Here is a 21,999-nt window from a genome sequence, read left to right on the forward strand (position 1 = left end):
AATCCTTGCTCGAATTAATCACCTACTAGTAACTGTATAGTAGCATTATAAATTTGAAATTTTTCTATAAATCAACCTAAAGTTACTAAAAAAAATTAAAAATTTTGCACACTATTAAGAAGTTATACAGTTTTATAAATTGTGTTAAACAATAAAAAAAAAATACTCTGTTTAAAATGCTATCGTTGGATAACAATATTACAATGGGTGCTCCACAAAGACTGGGTGCTCCAATAGAATGGAGGAACATTAACTGTAAAATGAAAATGAAATTGTGAACTGGGAACCAGAACCACTTTCGTTTTTGCGCAGCACGTGTGGAAATAACCGGCTAACCGGCATCTAGAACAATCGACCTGAAAAGCTATTCAAGGACATTCTCTGGTCAGTTTTATGTAAATTTCATATTCCAAAATGTCATTGAAAACATTGTACAACCTCTCAAAACAAATCAGCAGCAACGTTTTAAGGTGTAACCGATATACTTATAATATCCGGTCAAGTTCAGCACGACCAGGACATCCTGAACAGTTTCATTTTTCAAGAAGAAAATATTGTACGGTAAATCACAAAGAAAACCCCAAAGATTGCACCAAACTGCATGTTTTCATTTATAATTATTTTTTGATTGTTTATGCATGTTGGTACAGTTACATGTATGCAAAATACGAATTATTTCAACCTCTGTATAAAAATTATCTAAGATATTAAATTATTTGAAATTTATCATGTTTAATATAGGGTTTCCTTTTTGAAAATTATATTTTAAAGCGTCTGAAGACAATTTCCACTGTTTTCTTAGTCCAAAAATAGTAATAACACCTTGACAATCTGTTTTTATTTATTCCTGTGACTGGCATCACAAAAAATGTCATAATTATCAGTGGGGGATCCAGAACTTTTTGTATAAACTAAGGGGGGGCTGCTCCAGCCATGCTTCAGTGATTCCCTATATAATCAACCAAATTTTTCAAACAAAAGAGAGGAACCCAGGGCCCACCTTGATCCGTCTATGATTATATGGACTAAATTGATCTGTTTTCTATACACAGGCACTTGTTTCTATCCATGGGAGCTATCCATGAGAAGACCATATATCAACGTAAATATATGTTGATACAGATAGTGGGTCTTTCTATGGACTAAAACAAGTGCCTGTGTTTCTATATCTTACAAATGTATCTTTGATCCTTTTGAGTATAAGTTCCTCGATTTTCATTAAATTATCTACAACATAATTAGTACAAATAATTATGACGTCTTGGAAGGCTATTTTAAATTTTTGCTTTGACACCTAAAAAATATGAGCTGTTAAAAAAACTAGTGTGTATGTATCTGTACATTTCCTGTTTCAGTCCATATGCTCCAGTCATCACAATCAGCTAGGACTTGCCAAGTGCTGCAAAAGTTACTAGTCATTGACTCATTGTCCCTGCTCTATAAATATCCTAGTGAGAACATTTAGAGCCATGTTTTACAGCCTTTCATACAGGGTTATACGCTTAAAGCATTGGCGCATTTATTTTCCCCTGACAATAGTCAATATCTCACGATCAGGTGAACACCTTAAGAAACAAGTGTGGTTAGTAAATCTATCGGTCTGGCAGAGTCCCAGGGTCCAACTGACCTTGATCTTTGGTAAAGTTTTCATTAAACATTCAGTAGAACCTTCATTAAACATGTTAAAAAGACTTAAGCATATAAATGGGGCACACTCATGAAAGCAGGCAATTTTTTCGGCATGTGAACTCTTGTTTCACCCTATATTGTTTAGATTTGTCCACATTCTAGTGTTTGTGTAGAACAAATAATAAAAGAAAAGAATCTTTTAGTGGCAGAAATGTAAGAACTCTGCTTATTATGTCTTCTCCGTGACATATTTATGTACTAAATACTTAGTCTTTAAACTGTTAATCTTTATATGAAAAAAGAAAACTCATTATGAGATTGAATCTTGCATCATAATTTTGCAGCTGCTTCTTTTGAATTGTTTTCAGGAGGAAATTAATCTCAAGTAAGTAGATTTGTTTGGTTCTGCTTTGCTTAATAGCTTTGCTTTGCACTGCTTTGACATGCAGAAGTTACAAGGTAATCACATCGAAAATCACTTTACTTAATAGTAAATGTGGATGATAGTTCCTGTTTTTTTCTCTCTGAATTTATGGGCATGCATAATCAATTTGACGCTAACGATAGCTGTAAATGGCTGTTTGACGCCTGACGGTAAAGGGCATTACTATCTTATATCTATTTAAAAACTAGAAAAATTGAGTTTCAGTTTTGAAAACAAAAGTTTATGGCCAAGAAAAGTTGTTTATCTTCAATTAATAGATAATCTCTCCAAAAAGAGGAACAGGCAAAAAATAACAAACTACACATGCTCCAGATGAAGATTTTTTTTTTTGATATTAGATATTTGATAATATCTCATAAATAATGATGAAAATCATAATTTAATTCCTAGTTTTGGTCATATGGTTTTGAAAATGCTAAATATTTGATACTTTTCCATTATATGGGATATATTCTATTCAACAAGATTAGTTCTCTGTTACTTATAAATGAATTCTAATATATATATATATACTGGTAGATATTTGCTGCTTAGCTTTGGATATATATCATGTGTGTTACATTTATATATATGTACATGTACTATTATTATACCTTACATATATTTTAAACAATTCTATTGGGTGAAACGTTGTCACGTGACATGGAATAATTCAGTTGTTTTTCATTCAATTGCAAGGAAGGACGAATAACCCTAAAAATTTCCACCAGCGGTGAATAACCCTATTATTCACCGGCGAATAACCTTTTGAGATTGTTGATTTGTACTTGAGTTATCTCCCATGATTATGACGTCACAGACGTAAATAAACAAAATGGCAGCGTTCACGTTACAGTTGAAGCTCACCGAGAGACGAAGCAGAAAAAGGAAATAAGGCATTAGACATGAATAGAGTGACAGCAGCTGATGATAGCTCTTATAGAGTAACGGTCCTTTTCAGGGCCATCAATATTTTACAAAAAGATTCTACTTTTGTTGTACAATTTAGAAATTCTAGAACACAAATGTATTTTCATCTGACGTCAACTTGTCTTTGACTTTGTTATGTAAAACATATAGAAAGTGTTCGAAAGGCCTTTCCACTGTTAGTTCGGTATAATAAATCAATTGTGGCCCCTTAGAATCGATGAATATCCAAAATTGTCAACCCTTGAAAGTTATTTCACTTCGGGCTGCGCCCTCATTGAAATAACCTTCTCGTGTTGACAATTTTGGATATTCACCTCTTCAACGGGCCATAATTGTATATTGTATTGTATTATTTTTGACACTATTGTTCATTTAAATATTTAACACTAATAACTAAAAAAAGTTGTTTTTTGGCCAAAAAATACCGGTTTCAGTGCCTCCTGGATCGATTTTTTATACGACCGCAAAAATTTTAATTTTTCGTCGTATATTGCTATCACGTTGGCGTCGTCATTGTTGTCGTCGTCGTCTGAATACTTTTAGTTTTCGCATTCTAACTTTAGTAAAAGTGAATAGAAATCGATGAAATTTTGACACAAGGTTTATGACCACAAAAGGAAGGTTGGGATTGATTTCGGGAGTTTTGGTCCCAACATTTTAGGAATTAGGGGCCAAAAAGGGCCCAAATAAGCATTTTCTTGGTTTTCGCACTATGACTTTAGTTTAAGTGAATAGTAATCTATGAAATTTTGACACAAGGTTTATGACCAGAAAAGGAAGGTTGGGATTGATTTTGGGAGTTTTGGTTCCAACAGTTTAGGAATTAGGGGACAAAAAAGGGCCCAAATAAGGATTATTCTTGGTTTTTCGCACAATAACTAAAGTATAAGTAAATAGAAATCAATGAAATTTAATTAACACAAGGTTTATGACCACAAAAGGAAGGTTGGGATTGATTTTGGGAGTTGAGATCCCAACAGTTTAGGAAAAAGGGGCCAAAAAGGGGCCCAAATAAGCATTATTCTTGGTTTTCGCACCATAACTTAAGTATAAGTAAATAGAAATCTATGAAATTTAAACACAAGGTTTATGACCATAAAAGGAAGGTTGGGTTTGATTTTGGGAGTTTTGGTCCCAATAGTTTAGGAATATAGGGCCCAAAGGGTCCAAAATTGAACTTTGTTTGATTTCATCCAAAATTGAATAATTGGGGTTCTTTGATATGTTGAATCTAACAGTGTATGTAGATTCTTAATTTTTGGTCCCATTTTCAAATTGGTCTACATTAAGGTCTAAAGGGTCCAAAAATAAACTTAATTTGATTTTAACAAAAATTGAATCCTTGGGGTTCTTTAATATGTTGAATCTAAAAATGTACTTAGATATTTGATTATTGGCCCAGTTTTCAAGTTGGTCCAAATCGGGGTCCAAATTTAAACTTTGTTTGATTTCATCAAAAATTGAATAATTGGGGTTCTTTGATATGCCAAATCTAACTGTGTATGTAGATTCTTAATTTTTGGTCTCGTTTTCAAATTGGTCTACATTAAAGTCCAAAGGGTCCAAAATTAAACTTAAGTTTGATTTTAACAAAAATTGAATTCTTGGGCTTTTTTGATATGCTGAATCTAAACATGTACTTAGATCTTTGATTATGGGCCCATTTTTCAAGTTGGTTCAAATCAGGCCTAAATTAAAATATTGTTTGTTTGCCCTTTTCCGACCCTATGTTTTGAAACAGGGTAGGTAGGTAGGTAAAATATTTTATTTTTTTCCCCAAAACAATAACTTGGGTCGGTATATTTTTTGTCATTGGTAGGCAGGTAGGTATAATATTTTATTTTATAGATACAAAATCTTCATAATGTCATTTTTGTCTGTTTTGCTTTTGCTAAAACGTTTCTGGGACTATTTGTATAATAGTCCCAGGAAGTTTTGAAAAAAATATATCATGTAGAATGTGAAGTTAATTCATATGCACTACTATTTTGTTTTCAAATATCAAAATATATTTTCAACGTTTATATGCCTGGAACTTTGAAGAGTTTTAACTTGCACTAATATTCTGTACTACGTACCTTGTTCGCTTACCTCTACCTAAAGGTTTTCTGTAAGAGTTAATATTGTCCTGGTAAAATATGCCCAGGCAGACATACATTACTAGTAGAAAAAGTCCCTAGAGTGTTTAAATTTCGGTTGTGCCTATGTTGCCAATAAAAATGCAACAAGACTTGAAACTCAATTGTCACGTATTTTACATCGCATTTATAAATGATATGTATGGAAAACTTGGGCGATTTTACTGCCAAATATTCTCCACTTTAAAGGCGTTTGTCACCTTTTGTTCATGTCAGATATAATGAATATAGCAATACTGGTCGAAGGCATCGTTAACATAATCATCCTGATCTACGGATCACAAAAAGGCCAAGGACGTATGTTAGTTATACGTCCTTGCAAAAGGCCATCCCTACATAGAATACAACGTCCGTTTACAAAATAGTTTGTACACACGTTGATAGTTTTGTAAATGAACCCTGCTCTTCAAGTTTAAAGATACAGAGTAACGTACATCATATCACGATATCAAAGCATTCAACATCGATTTCAAACAAATGCTTTGAAACTCTAAATGCAAGTGTTCATGTCAAACGCTCACGTGATACCAAACGGACTAGACGTTATACGATAAAGGTAAAACCCGAGGATTCCGGTAAAAAAAGTTTTAGCGGGAAATACAAATATAAGATTTTTGGTAGGAACGAAAAAATAAAATAAAATAAAATCTTGCTGATAAATACAAATAAAAGATTTTCAGGCGGAACGAATTTATAGGGTCGGTCGGTAAAGGGCAAACAAACAATATTTTAATTTAAGCCTCAGGATCCAAAATTATTATATTAAGTATTGTGCAATAGCAAGAAATTTTCATTTGCACAGTATTCAGCAATAGCAAGAAATCTTCAATTGCACAGTATTGTGAAGTAGCAAGAAATTTTCAATTGCACAGTATTGCGCAATAGCAAGAAATCTTCAATTGCACAGTATTGTGCAATAGCAAATATTTTCAATTGCACAGTATTGTGCAGTAGCAAGAAATATCTAATTGCACAATATTGTGCAATAGCAAGATATTTTCAATTGGAGTTATCTTTCTTTGTCCAGAATAGTAGTTGAATCAACTTAAATTATTGTTTTATACAATATACAATGTATATTCACTTTTACTACCAACTGATAAATTAAAACAATCTTTAACATTCAGTGATAACAATTAAGCACTTTATTTTACATTTTAATATTTTATGATGTATTGAAATGAGTAGTTATTGTTGCAAACTCCATTAGAAATTTAAATTGAGATCAGTTTTGGAAAAAGGGAAAGGGGGATGTGAAAAAAAATGGGAGGGGGGGGGGTGTTAAATTTTTCTCATTTCAGATTTCATAAATAAAAAGAAAATTTCTTCAAACATTTTTTTGAGAGGATATATGGACCATAATTTGGTATTCGGCCTTTGGTCTCTTTTTGTATCCTTTTTTATAAGTTCTAAAATTTTAACTTTTATTTTGTGGGTTGTGTTGGTGTTAGAATAGTATGAATGGAACAATTGAGTTTTTCGAGAAAAAATTAATACATTTTGATTCACCGTTTACGTGACAGGAAACAAAACAGGAAACCAATCTTTATTTTCTTTATTTTGCACAATATAATTCAAAAGGCATAAATAAACACCATTACTAGTGTTACTTGCTTCATGTTAATATTTAAAATCTATTTTCAATGTTATATTAAAGTTTTTTTTAAACGTGACAGGAAACCATAAGAAACCGAAAGCATTTTTTTAGTTTTATTTTATTGCAAAATCTGCTTAAAATAATCTGAACAGTATACTTTTTCTTAAAATCCATCTTAAATGTAACAGTATTATAAAACTCCTAAATATGTGCTTGTTTTGAAAACAATTAGTACAATTTATTCAGAATTTTCCATATTTTCTTCATCGATACAGGATACCATAATCGTTGTATCTTGATGTTTTGGCCAAAAAAATATATTTATATTTGGTTTTGAAATTCCAGTTATATAAAATTTATTCCAAATCATTGGCAATGTAAAATTCTTTAAATCCAGTAAAGAAAAAAACTTTTAACTTGGAATTAAAATCTTTAAAATAGGCACCATGTGATATTTGTGACCTGTACACCATCTACATGGTTTCCACATTTTAACCTACTTTAGTGGGCTTAAATCAATAAAGTACTTCCTTTCAAGTCATGCCTGGTAAAAGTTTACTTTTCCTTTGACAAGTTTATTGCGTTTCTGAAAAGTGTTTGCAGAACATGAATAAAAAAAAATAATTAAAAATTGTGACAAAGTTACCAACTTTGTACATTCCTAGTGTAACGGTATATTAACATGCATTTTTCATTTAATTATCTTTATTCACCTAAAATATCCAGTAATATTTACTGCTGAAGCAAAATCAATCCAACGAACATCGGCACCATGATAAGAGACGTAATTTCGATTGAATTTTCCAAGGACCCTTTACATCGTTATTGGGAAACGTAGTGTGTTTAAACGTCGGTCAAATTTGAAATCGATTTTGTCAAGTCATTGGGCATTTATTTTCACACAAGATCGTATGTAACATTATGCACATAGGAATAATAATAGACCCCCGGCGCAATTTCTTTGAAAATTGTATTTTCCTTTTTTAAACAAGTCGAAACAAGTCTACAGATTATGTTTGCTAACATCCCGTTGGAAACAAAAACAATGTTTAGAACAAGTATATCGTATGTCCGGCTGTAAGGGCGTGATCACATGTTAGTCACATGTTTCACGTATGACCGGAAATGATTAGAACTTAAGGACAAAAACAATTTTAATAAATAACTGGACTTCTGTTTCGTGTGAAATGTAACGCATAACGATAACGTCATTTTCTTACTTAATTATTACGAAGATCAAAACAAGAATGTAAATCATCTCTGATTTACCTGTTTGAACATCTCGCGAGAGTTCATATTTGCATATTGTTTTTAAGAATTCTATTACAACAAAGCAGATTACATCATCTAAAATTTGCGTTACGAAATCGGACACAAAAATCACGCCACTGTTCTTACATCTGCTACATAAATACTTATAGTTCTCGGCATTTTTTTCTCACTATACTTATTGGTCGATGTTCTTTGTTATTTGAAAGCAAAAGTTACGAATTTGCCGGTGACGATTATCTATAAATCAGTCAGCGTTATGCTCTTCGGAAGCAAAAAGTAACGCGAGAAACGACACAAAAATACGGTTGTAGAATCTTTGAAATTTGTATATTTCAATTTTTTTTCTAGGGAAGAGTAGCATACACTTGTATGTTAATAAAAATAATGACATCTTTAGATGTAGTTAAACTTTTCTTACAGTAATTCAAATTTTATCACTTTTCTATAGTTATAGGAAACGGAGCCCAATAGCAAATTATGGTCCATATTCAACAGCATAGTGAATTGCTCAAAGGCAAAAAAAAAATTTAAGTTCATTAGACCACATTCATTCTGTGTCAGAAACCTATGCTGTGTCAACTATTTAATCACAATCCAAATTTAGAGCTGAATCCAGCTTGAATGTTGTGTCCATACTTGCCCCAACCGTTCAGGGTTCAACCTCTGCGGTCGTATAACGCTGCACCCTGCGGAGCATCTGGTTTTTTTAATATTACTTTACAATATATATGGAAATGTTCTACATAGTGCTGATTAAAAATGTTTGGACTTTTATCATATAAAATGGTGCTCAACCATAAATGTCCTTAAAACACCAAATGGTTGTGGCAGGGACAGACTCGGAAATTTTAAGCAAGGAGGTAGAAAAAGGAAAGCGGGAAACTGACCTTTATTTTCTAGGCCCAATCATGATACATTTTACTGTGAAAGTACTTTTAATTTGTGGCAATCTATTATCTTGGTTTGAGCAAACGTTACAAGTTCATCGGTTCTTCTTAAATTCTGTGGATTTTAGTTTTCTAAAAATAATTGACATGATGGACTTGACGAATTAATGAAACCATCAGAAAAAAATGATTTTTGAACATAACAATATGTTGTTTTATAAGTATTTTTGGGACATAGCAAAAAAGGTGTTGATGTTTACTGACTGTATATTATGATGTATATTATTAAATGTTTTAACATTGTAATGATATGAAGATACCCTGCTGAGTAATTACACACTACATTTGCACCAAGGTTTTTATCTGTTTAAACGTAAGTCCATTGTCCGTCTGTCTAAATATTGGTTTCCATATGGTTTTTCATTACTCTGAAACATACTTCAAATTTTAATTAAATAATTGCATTACTGAAAACTTGGAAAGAGCTTCTTTTAAAACTTTAATTCCAGAACATTAAAAAATTTGAGGCAGGCATATCCTACATGTATTATGATAGTAAATAGTTACACAATAATAAAGATACCCTGCTCTCAGACCCTGCTGAGTAATTACACACAATGTTTCTTAACCTGTTTAAGTCACAAGGTAACTGTCCATTTGTCTATTCAAAATTTGGTTTCCATAGGGTTTTTAAATTAATCTTTTGAAACATTAACAACATAATGGTACTTGTTATGAACCATAGTGTGACTTTGATATTTTTGACATTTACCAAGCAAGAGTTACCTAAAGCTTGTTTTCTTTCTGTTGCCAGGACAACAGGCAACAGTCATTATCAGTTAAAATTGGTTTTGGTTTTGTAATAATCATTAGCATTGTTTTTTTAAGGGGTGTCTATTATTCCAAGATTACCTATTTCTACTTAAAAATATTTTAAAAGGACCTTTCAGGTGTTAAACTGTGGCACTTGATGACATACTGCTGTTTTGCAGGCTCTTTGATTTACGTGTCTATGGATTTATTACGTCTTGTTGGTTGTAGAGGGGAAAAGGAGTAGGTCCGGTAAGGACTCATTTTGGCCTCAAATTTCAGTTTCATCTGACGAAAGATTTTGACCACTTTTTAAACACCTAAGTGTCTATTTCACTTGATTCAATAAGTTTAAATGAAAGATTTTAACTGATTAAGTCATTAAAAACGACATGATTGAAGCTCAAATATGAAAAATCTCTCAAATATGCCAAAAAACGTCACTTTTCATATTGTTTTTGTCAAAAATGAAAGTGGCCGCATCCGTGTTCATCCACATCCTTTATATATGTTATGTATTATCATAAAATACAACTTACATTGCAATATTAAGGATGAACACGAATGCGGCCACTTTCGTTTTACACGGAAACCGTCTAAAATTTAACTAAAATTATAGAATTTTGAAGATTTCAGTAATTTAGCATGACTTAATGGTGCTACAACCCGATATATGTGCATTGTATTGTCAAAAAACAGCCCATATTTATGTAGCAGAAGCATTCATCTGTCCAATAAATAACTAAAAGTTTACATTTTAACAATTTTGTAAAACTGTTATATTTTTGGGCCAAAAAGGGGCCTTACCGGACCTACTCCTTTGAGGGGAAAAAATCAATTTTGTCTATTTAAAATGAAGTTGGATACAGAGTTTATCCATTCTATTAACTAGGACTTCAATGAGTAAACAGGTTAAATGTTGGAAGTGATTAGAAAATCAAAACCATTATTGATTGCTCCTACTTAAGACATGCATTCATCTCTTCTAAAACACTTGTATAAGAAAAACATAGTATTTCAACATTTATAAATCAAATTAGATTTTGGATTATAGTCAGCTTTAAGATTAAAAATATTCCCACAATAGTTGTAAAATGATTTAAATAGATATGATCAGAAATTTAATTAATTTGATCTTAGTATTGTGATTTAGTTTTTGTCCTTTCCAATTTCCTCCAAGTTATTGTCTGGCTGTTTAGTTTTTGTGTGCGACAGTGTCTGTGGATGCTGTACTGATTTTTGTAATGTTAGACTTGAAGATATATCAATATCATATACTGCCAATTTGACCAAATATTATTTCATAAAAGTTTAAGAAAAGAAAAAAATCAGAATCATACATGAAAACAGGAAATCCAGGGACCTTGTACAATAATACTTCAAAATAACAACATGAAGAATAAGCATATGCATGAAGTGCTTTTATCATTCATGTCCATATCTTTTACCATTCATTAACCATATCTTTAAATCATTCATTTAAGGCCACAATTAAAAATATTTTGGTTTGCCCTAACCCTACCCAAAGGTTGAGACAGTGGGTAGGTAGGTAGGCATTTTTTTTTTTTTTTTCAAAAAAAAAATTGAAATATAAGTTGTTTATTAGTCTTCATGCCTATCTGATTAAAAAAAAACTTCTTCTAATCAGGACAATAAAAGAATTTGAGTAGGCAGCTTTTTTCTGGGTAGGTAGGGTTTGGGCAAACAAACCTATTCTTTTTTTATGGCCTTAACCATATCTTTTATCATTCATATATTGATTTAAAGAAAGACAAGGATTTATATAGTTCAAAGTGTCTGCATTGTTTATTTTCATTGTTTTATATATTATGTAAACTGTATATTATGTATAATGTTTTAATTAATATATAAGCCATTGGCCCAAATTGGCGTAAAGTGCTTTTCATTAAAGTATTAACCATATCTTTAAATCTTTATACTGATATATTCTATATGATTATCGAAGTATTCATGATTTCTACAGCCATATTTAAATGAATATTTGACGCTATATATTGATACATTTTATGTTACCTAACCTTCTTTTAGGAACAGCATTATAATTTTCTTTTGTGGACGAGTTTAACATCATTTTAAGATTAAAAGTTTTCTTTAATGAAATGGGAATTATGAATTCTTCCTTTTATTAGTGCATTTAAGTTTTGCTTTCATGAAATATTCAATGATTAATTAACTGGATGATGTTTTCACTGAAGTTGATGGAGTTCAGTATTTTCACGACCATTATGTTGACATGTCAGCTAATTCAACATCAATATCTGAATTAAAATGTCCCATAGACAAATGTTGATCATGAATATTCTTGCATTCCTAATATAAGATGTCATGTAACTGTTCCTGTTATGTATAGGGAATATTTAAAATCATTGAGAGATCAAACCAAGGCTTTAGTTAAAACTGTTGATTTGAATGAGGAGGCTCAAAATTCAGATTTTAACGGGGGATTTTTAAAGATAGAATCTCAGGTAAGATCATTAACACCTGCCATCAGTATTGGAAAAGTTAAACATGTTAAAAGGATGTGAGAGTCGATAATTTATTGAAAAATCTTTAGAATGCATATGGTGCTTGCAGATGTTATTTGAAATGTGTCATACATTGATTTACACATGCTAAAATGTTGTGAAATTGTGTAAGAAAATTATTTTATTGATCCATAGTTTTTTGTCGAGCCTGCAACTTTTGTTGCAGAAAGCTCGACATAGGGGTAGTGATACGGCGGCGGCGTTAGCTCAATTCTTAAAAGCTTGATATTTTAGAAGGTGGAAGACCTGGATGCTTCATACTTTGTATATAGATGCTTCATGTTACGAAGTTTCAGTCAGTCACATGTCCAATGTCCTTGACCTCATTTTCATGGTTCAGTGACCACTTAAAAAAAAAGTTTAAATTTTTTGTAATGTTGAATTCTCTCTTATTATAAGTAATAGGATAACTATATTTGATATGTGCGTACCTTGCAAGGACCTCATTTCATGGATCAGTGAACAAGGTTAAGTTTTGGTGGTTAAGTCCATATCTCAGATACTATAAGCAATAGGGCTAGTATATTTGGTGTATGGAAGGACTGTAAGGTGTACATGTCCAACTGGCAGATGTCATATGACCTTGACCTCATTTTCATGGTTCAGTGGTCAAAGTTAAGTTTTTGAGTTTTGGTCTTTTTATCTAATACTATATATATATATATATATGCCATAGGTCAACTATATTTGGTGTATGGAAATATTTTATGATCTTTATGTCAGTCGCGCATGTTTTATTTGACTGTGACCTCATTTTCATGGTTCATTGCACAGTGTTAAGTTTTTGTGTTTTGGTCTATTTTTCTTAAACTATAAGTAATGGGTCAACTATATATGTTATATAGAAGCATTGTTAGCTGTACATGTCTGCCTGGCATGGTTTTTCTGACCTTGACCTCATTTTCAAGGTTCATGGTCTTTGTTTAGTTTTCTTGGTTAATGTTAAGTTTATGTGACAGTTGTAATAAGCTCCGGGGCGGATCCAGCCATTTTAAAAAGGGGGAGTTCCCAACCCAGAGTAAAGGGGGGGTTCCAGCTATATGCTCCCATTCAAATGCATTGATCGGCCAAACAAAAAAGGGGGGTTCCAACCCCCAGAACCCCCCCTCTGGATCCGCGCCTGAAGCTTAGCTTTATACTTAGGACTATCAACATAATATCAATGATTAGAATAGAAGGCAAGACATTTCAGCGTGTGCACTCTTATTTTAATATTCAACTTTAAAAAAAAAGATTTGAATAAGCAATATATACATTTGTATTATAAGGGCCTTTCCTGTCCACCTTAAAAAAGGACAAATTTATGATATTGTTTTAAAAAAGGGACCAATATTTTATTTGTCACCTGTATTCCAATATTTGATAAGAGAGCATTTCAGATAGTATGACAGAGCAATTTTGACTTTTCATCCACTGTTTTTTCTTTTTTTTTATGTAATAGATTATGAGGAAATATTGTCTGGTTTTTTTTATGACAGTTTTTATATGGGCCGTTTACTGGACGTATTATGGTATATGGTTGTCTGTCTGAAACTTTGGGGAATTGTTTATATCTATTGACATGAGCTCCCTTTTGGTTTTTTTATAAATTTTAGATTTTATATTTCTGAGTTACAGGGTTATATTCATTTAAAAAGGGGGGATTTTCCAGTTTTCTGACAATAGCTCAAAAAAGCTTACAGCAGTCACATGAAACTTTGGGGTGAATTGTTTATATATATTGATGTTAGCCTACTTTCGATTTTTATGAATTTCTGATATGACATTGAGAAGATATTGAACTTTATTCCTTGAAAACGCGACGAAGGTATTATGCGCTTTTGGCCCAGCTGTTTGTTTAAGTCCTGACAACATAACAATCCCATGCCTCACATCAATGTAACTTTAATAGAGATATAGCAAAATATTTTTTAGGGGTTCTAACCTTGTATTACTATTTTGAATATTGGGCCCCATTTTTAAATTGGTCTACATTGAGGTCCAAAGGGTCCAAAATTAAACTATGTATTATTTCATCAAAAACTGAATTGTGCGGCTCTATGGTATGCTGAATCTCATTGTGAATTTTTTATTTTAATTTTAGGCTTTGTTCTTACATTTTCACATAAGGCCGTATAAAGCTTTGAAAGGTCCAAAATTGAAATTTTTGGTGGGTTTTTTATGTGCTGAATTTCTCTGTGGTCTTTTTATTTAATCTAAATATATAGATGAAATTTGAAAAGGACAAAACATCACATTTTGGCATCAATTCAGCTCAAATAGACATGATAAAGGTTTATCATGTTTATAATATTGTATATAAGAAAAAATTATGTTTACACGTTTTTGTAATCAACAACTTGTTGTTACATTTGTTTGTTATTTTCAAATGCCAAATCTTCTTTGAGAACATAATTTAAGTTGAATGTGTAAATTGTCACGTCCTAAAAGAAATGTCAGTATTGATTCTTTCATTTACAAGCTTATATAGTCTTGGTTAACCTGCTTTACTAACAGGTAGGAAATACAGAGAATAGTGAAGGATAAAAAACTTACAGTAAGAAATGTTGAGTTTCATTTTTAAAAGATACATTTTTTATTACAGGGAAACATAACATATTTATTTTTGTGAAGCAGTTATACAGGTATAAAGATTTCTGAAAAACTAGAATTTATAATTTGCCTTTTTTCAAAAAACCAGAATCATTTTTTCATGTTTTTAGATTTTATCCAAACTGATGGTCATTATATACAAAATGGTTTGGACAGGGTAGATTTTTTTAATATTCAAAAATGATGAGAGGGGTAGTAGAGGTACATTCCCCCGATTTATAATTTACAATTGTTTGTATTGATACAGTTTACTATACTTTGGGACATAGCAATATACATTCTTATTATTCTTTTATTTTACAGAACACTATGTCTCAGCTGAAACTGACTAAGCCAGCACCAGAATTCAGAGGAACTGCTGTTGTCAATGGGGAATTTAAAGATATTTCACTGGCAGATTACCGAGGGAAATATGTAGTATTCTTCTTTTATCCATTAGATTTGTAAGTACATGTAAATACTGTGTATAATATTGAGATTTATATTAAGTAGGAAATCAATGTTTAAAGGCCAGACTATTGTCTTTTTATGTTACCAAGGTCATGTAATTTATTTCTTTAAAAACGTTCACAATATAAGGAAGCATAAAGCATGAATAACACATGGAAACTTCATTTTGGTTTCGATTACTTGTTCCTTTTCAGGAATGAATTGAAGTAAAAAGGAATCATATTTGTTAGTAGGGCATAAATTTTTCACATGTTTGTCTTATGTTCCTAAAACAGTGCATAATACATAAAAAAGGATAATCTGAATGCATGAAAAAATGGATATTTCAATATTGAATGGAATAGATTTCTTCCAAACTTAAACAACCATATAATTTAAAGTATAAGTTTTGAATCCTGCACATTGTCTGCAAATCACACCAGTGATAGAAATGGATTTATAATTACAATTGATTTTGAAATTGAAAAAAGGTATTTGGTGTATTTATTCATGACACAAAATCTTTACCCCATGGACTGTTGTATAAAATGTATACAAATTTATTTACATAAATGCTTTAAAGTATTTGTACAATGTATTTATGTACATGTAATACTAAGTTATTTGGGTCAAATTAAACAACCAAACTATATCAATAAACTTTATTGACCAGTAGACACATGGCAAGTACAAAGTTTGTTAGAGTGACCCATGATTTGTTTGAAAAGATAAGTCAAGCATTTGATTTATAAAAGTCATATATTAGTACATGTATACTGAATAACCTAATTTATGGAGATGATGCATGTGATTTGAAATAGTTAAAACTTTTGAAATTTTTTATTTAAATTGTACCCTCTGAAATGAGTCCAAATGGAAGGATTAGTCCAATAAACGATTGGTAGTCCTTATTGTGTAATTATGCATGGTAGTCCCAAGGGAGTGTCCTGAAAGTGCTCAAGGAGGATGTGAGTTATTCCCCAAATGGAGAAAAAAAGAAAGAAAATCCTGCAAATGGAATATTTAAATGCATACAATTGAGTTTTCTCGGAATGTGCCCCCTCCCCCATCTAAATTTAAAAAGAGTATAAGCAAGAAAATGTAACATGTCTCATCCCACAGCCTGAGCCATGAGTATTGTATTTTCTTTGGGGTTTTAAAATAACCTGTTTTTGTGACAGCAATGCTACAGGCCACGTTACTGGTTACAGAACATGCATTTGAAGAAAGTTTTTTTTTGTTATTTTTCAGTACATTTGTTTGTCCAACAGAAATAATAGCATTCAGTGATCGAGCAGAAGAATTCCGTTCCATAAACTGTGAAGTAGTAGCTTGTTCAGTTGACAGTCATTTTTCACATTTAGCATGGTAATTATTAAAAATGGCAGAAGATAGATAGTAAACGTACGGCCTTAAATCAGTAAAAAACAAAAAGTAAAAGTTGGCTAAATAAGGCCCCTAAATGAAAAATGTAAAACAATTAAAACAAGAAAGCTAAGTGCCTGATTTATGAACAAAATAATGATTGGAAAACAAATATGAAATACAGCAATAAAAGACAACCACTTGATTACAGACTCCTGACTTGAGACAGGCACATACAGAATCTGGTGTAGTTAAATTAGTTTTAACCCTCCCTTAAACCTGAGACAGTGCTGTATATTTCACTAATTCTCTCCCCTCTTGCTACAAAATTAAACAAATACAAAAAGAAAAAAAAGAATTAAGAAGTCGCTTCAATAGCACATTAAAAACACATTAAACAGTAATAATTAGAAAAATGTTCTACTTGAATAAATAATAACATCTCACACAAAGAAAGATAACTCCGGACAGATGATTCAGTGTAAGAATTTTTTTTTCAAGTTTTTTCTATCATTTTTAATTTCCAAACATCAATGCAAGCAAATCTTAACCATAATTTTTACATTACAAAATCAAATAAATTTTATAACAATGAAAAATAGATTAGAATTTGGAATCAAAGTAAAAATCATCATTTTTGGGGGTTAAAAACTTCACACTATGCATTACAAATATTCTTGTGTCGGACCAAATAATTCATTTGCAATTTGAATGATATTTTCCTAATGCTGAATTAACATATATTTTCAATAATGTTTTTTTTAGGGTAAACACTCCACGAAAGCAAGGTGGACTTGGAAACATGAAAATTCCTCTCCTCTCAGACATAACAAAAGAAATCAGTAAATCCTATAATGTATTGAAGGAAGATGAAGGAATAGCTTTTAGGTAAATTCGCTGAAAAAAACCAAAAAAGAATTTAAAATGAGATATGACATAGATGCATATTGGACATCATAAGAGAATTATTGTCGGAAAAATCTTTGAAGAATTATTGCAGATAGTTTAAAACACTGCTCAACTATTAAAAAAAGTCACTGCAATGTTTCATGTGTACTTTCAAGATTAATGTATTGTAACAGCAATGGACATCAGTTCATAAATATCATTCTAATTCAAGTTAAAAAAAAGACTTGATTGTATACCACAAAAATAATGTCATATTTAAACTTCTTGTATGAAAGAAAAGATGATGTGACCAGAGGCTCTTAAATGAAATTTATACTGGCTCCTTTAGGTTTTTATTTTTTTTGTTATTTTCAAAATTCCATAATTTACCAAACGATTTTAGAACAAGTGAAAATAACAAAGTTTTACATTGACCTGTTTTATGTTACAGAGGATTATTTGTAATTGATGACAAAGGAAATCTCCGACAGATGACAGTAAATGATCTTCCAGTAGGACGATCAGTTGATGAAACTTTACGTCTTGTACAAGCTTTCCAGTTTACTGATAAACATGGAGAAGGTAAGATACAGGGGTTTCATTTATCTATTATGCAGACTAATACTTTCCCCATTTGTAGGCGTTATTGTCAATAGCATAGGAGGGTAAAGTCCCAGGTACCGCATCCTAAAGAATGACCTGAATATATTGCCATCTAAACCAATTGAGTAGTTTGTAAACATGCATTGGTGATTTTTCCATAAAAAAGATACTTTGATGTTATATTTAATTACTATGAAAGTTATATTCAACTATCTTTCACTTGTTTGCAAAATGAAAAAAGACAAATTGCTGAAAAGAGTTGACAAAATCCATAGTCAAACAAGAACTATCTTTAAAAAAGATATCCGACGTATATGTTTAAAACTATCATTTCGATAACCTTCAGAAGCACAAAGATACCATTTAAATAACGTTTTCTCTGTTTGTGTTCAGTATTCTCGGTCCTCGTATCTTTCTGTTTACATTCACCAAAACCCCACAGAAATCTCACATGCGTAGGTGCGTTCTAAAAGTCATGTACGTTCGTACAACAAAGTTTACCTTAAAATTCATATAATTGTCCCGAATAAACAGCTGTCACGGATGCAAAGAGCTATTGGAGAAACAATTATTTTAATAAAAATATAAATCTTTGTTAGATCTAGTTCAAATATTTATAGTTTTTCACTTGCTTTCCATCACGATATAATTAACGAGACGTTTTTTCAAACACAACCAAATCACCCACCATGACAGCATTTTGTCCAATCACAGAAAGGATTTTCGAGCATGCATATTCTGTTGCCATAGTTAAGCGTCCTTAAGTTCAAAGGGCACAAACCGAAACTATACCGACTACGACCGAATAACATAACTTTTTGCGTTTTCTTCATTTAAAAGTGACACATGCAGTGGGTGATTACCATTTGTAAATTTTGGTGTATGACAATATTACTTCCCCTGCATTTTCAAAGACCAAAACTTTTAAAATTACAACTCAAATTTATGAAGATTTAGTTACTTAATTCACTCTCTTGGGACTTGGTTTAAAGTAGACAGTATAGGTAAGATGTTGATAGGTTTATTTAGTATGACCAAAAAGGAAGGTCGTTTAAGGTTCATAAATTCAAACCAGATTAGATTTTAACAAAAATTTAGAGTTTTCTAAAAAGTATGTAATATGTTTTTAAACTTTTTAAAAAGATTAGATGGAAGTTTTCTTCATGCCATAATTTTCACACAAAATCTATAAATCCTGGATATCCTTGGTTTATTAATTGAACAAAACCAAAACTATTACAAAATTGCTGAATAAATATGTTTAACACTTCTATTGTTTTTCAATAAAGTATCAGATTTGTCCTCAATACTAATTTTATTTCATTCATTGTCTTTTTATAGTATGTCCAGCAGGCTGGAAGCCAGGAGCAGACACAATGAAGCCAGACCCTAAGGGAAGTCAGGAATACTTTGGGAAACATTCCAAGTAAAACAACAAAAATGTCAGCCAAAATACTCAAATCTATTGCAGTTTGTGGATTATCATGTCTCTATAAATATCATTTGATGTTCTGTATTTTGTGCATTTAGTGTTGTTAAGCATTTAAACTCAAATTTTGATAATATTTGATGGCTTTACACCTCAGATATTGTTAATGTTAAGAATACTAACATTTAAAAATTCATTTATCATGAAAAGAACAATAACTGCTGGTAAAAAGGTAATTTTGTATTTTTTATTTTTAATCACTGATGTGCACATTGTTGTTTTGGATCTATTTTCAATTGCCTAGATACTAAAACTTCATTACTTTAGACCATTATGAATACAGATTTTTTAATTAAAAATTGTACATGAGATTATAAAAAAACAAGTTATTACAAAAGTTATCTGGGTTCTGTCTATTTCTTGTGAATAAATAATTTTGAATTAACTTTACAGTCTAATATGAGTGCTCAAATCAAATGTTATATTGTTAGATGTGAAATAGTTTTACAATTGTTACTTAGAGAACACAAATCAACACAGACTTTTATTGTGTAAGTCTACAATCATGTTGTTAAATTGTACAAAAATTTTAAAATTCGAATTATTATGCTTCAAAAAGAAGTTTTCTATTATTTTGGAGTACAATTGATATGAATGTGTATTTCATGAATTGTTAAACATACTGTGGTTAAGATTGTCAGAACAGTATTTTCTATATTATTCAACAACATGAACTTTGTTATATGAAAAAGAAAAACAAGAAAATACTAATTTATCAAAATATTTTAAAAAGAATTTTTTGAATATAAATTTTTTGCTGGCTATATTGTTAGGCCATATCAGAAGTCTAAATCTGATTTATCATAAAGAAATGTGTTTATAATTTTTGTTTAGTCCCTCCGTTGTCTTTAACAAAGTAAAAACAAAGCTATACATTGTTGAATGCATTATTATTATACCCTTAATTTAAAGCATGGAGGGCCTCGGTGGCCAAATGATCTAATTAGTCCAACTACTGTATATCTAGCTTGTCAACACTGAGGTTGTGAGTTCTGCAAGTGGAAGAAGCCCTGGATTTTGAATAGGATTGTCCATTTTCCTTTGAAAGGTAGTGGTTCCATACCAATAATCCACAAAATAATATAGTGATTGTTAGGTCAGTGTGATCGTTCATTTTCCTTCCTCCCAACTATTCCCCAACTGCTCATAGACATTTCATAGAATACTCCTCACATGCTGTATTGTTTCCATCTCTGGGTTCATTCCTTCATTGGAATAACTTATTGATTTTTCTTTGGGAGTAATTGGAGATGGACTTTGTTATATGTACCCTTCAGTACATATTCATATCTGCATGTCCTCCTAAACCCAACATTATATATTATAGTGAAATTGCCTCCGAATTTTTACCATACAATATAAAAATATGAAGATTTGGTATGATTGCAAATGATACAACACTCTAACAGAGACCCCCTCAAAAATAGAAGGAGTTAACAACTACTGTAAATCAAAAATCATTGAAAGCATTTTTTTTTTTAAAGAATTTACACAAATGTGAGATAGATTTTTTTTTGATTTAATGAATATCTGCATACAGATATATGGACAATAACTGTTTAGTGTCTTTAAATATCAGCTGTTTTGTACACGTTTTAGCTGGCTATTACTCCTGTTTCAAGCCAAGTACAAATACAGCTGATATTTAAAGACATTTAACAATTGCCTTTATCATGCAATTAATTAACTATATTGTTTGTGCTTTGAAAGACACAAAAACTCACATTTTATGCATTTATTTTCTATTTGAAATCCCTCGAGGCCCGTGTAGTAATATAAAAATCGCACATTCAGCTAAAGAGAGGTTCACAGAAAAGAACCTCAAATGGTCAACAATAAAACATCACTCAGAGTATAAATAGTTGTCTATTCTAACATAACAACTAATTTCAACAGTAAAAATAAATAACAAAGCATTGTCAGATTTGATGTATGCTTCAGAATTTTCAACTGTACTTGACTTTGGCGCTGAAATTGACATGGTTGATTTTGTGTTACACATGTACACATTCAAATTACAAAATCGATGATTGACGCTGTAGAAAATCCTGCTGTTCATGTTTGTCTTATCAGAAGAGGTATTAATTCTACTGCTCAGTCAGGTTCATGTATATTTCGCTTTCTAAGTGATATCTGTGTATATGCATGATAAGACACCCAATTGCAGGATACATTGATTTAGCTCAGAATTGAAGTTCTAATTGTTGTGACCTGTTTCCAGTCACATTATTTGCATTTATAAAAAACCTTGCAATGATTTCTGAATTTACAATATATAGGTGACTTTACAGTACAGTCTTCAACAATGAGCAAAACCCAAACAGTAAATAATAGTAAACTATAAAAAAAGTGTAAAATCACAAAAATACTGAACTCCAAGGAAAATTCAAAATGGAAAAA

At 31.1% G+C, this 21,999-nt stretch overlaps 1 protein-coding gene across 6 annotated transcripts; it reads left to right on the plus strand.

The window, feature by feature from the left end:
* The first annotated feature begins 243 nt into the window (after positions 1–243).
* On the plus strand, positions 244–20,479 carry LOC139514388 (peroxiredoxin-1-like). 6 transcript variants are annotated; one of them, XM_071303576.1, is made up of 7 exons: positions 244–384; positions 1,998–2,014; positions 15,129–15,268; positions 16,506–16,622; positions 17,385–17,507; positions 17,959–18,089; positions 19,452–20,479. In XM_071303576.1, the coding sequence occupies exons 3-7, from the start codon at positions 15,135–15,137 to the stop codon at positions 19,538–19,540; spliced, it is 594 nt and encodes a 197-aa protein (XP_071159677.1). In that variant the 5' UTR covers positions 244–384; positions 1,998–2,014; positions 15,129–15,134; the 3' UTR covers positions 19,541–20,479. The 6 variants fall into 6 exon arrangements, with proteins under 6 accessions (XP_071159677.1, XP_071159686.1, XP_071159660.1 ...); XM_071303593.1 differs by having other exon boundaries at positions 345–561; XM_071303585.1 differs by lacking the exon at positions 1,998–2,014.
* Positions 20,480–21,999: the final 1,520 nt, after the last annotated feature.

The sequence above is a fragment of the Mytilus edulis genome, chromosome 1 (assembly GCF_963676685.1).
Source record: "Mytilus edulis chromosome 1, xbMytEdul2.2, whole genome shotgun sequence".
In the NCBI taxonomy this organism is placed as follows: domain Eukaryota; kingdom Metazoa; phylum Mollusca; class Bivalvia; order Mytilida; family Mytilidae; genus Mytilus; species Mytilus edulis.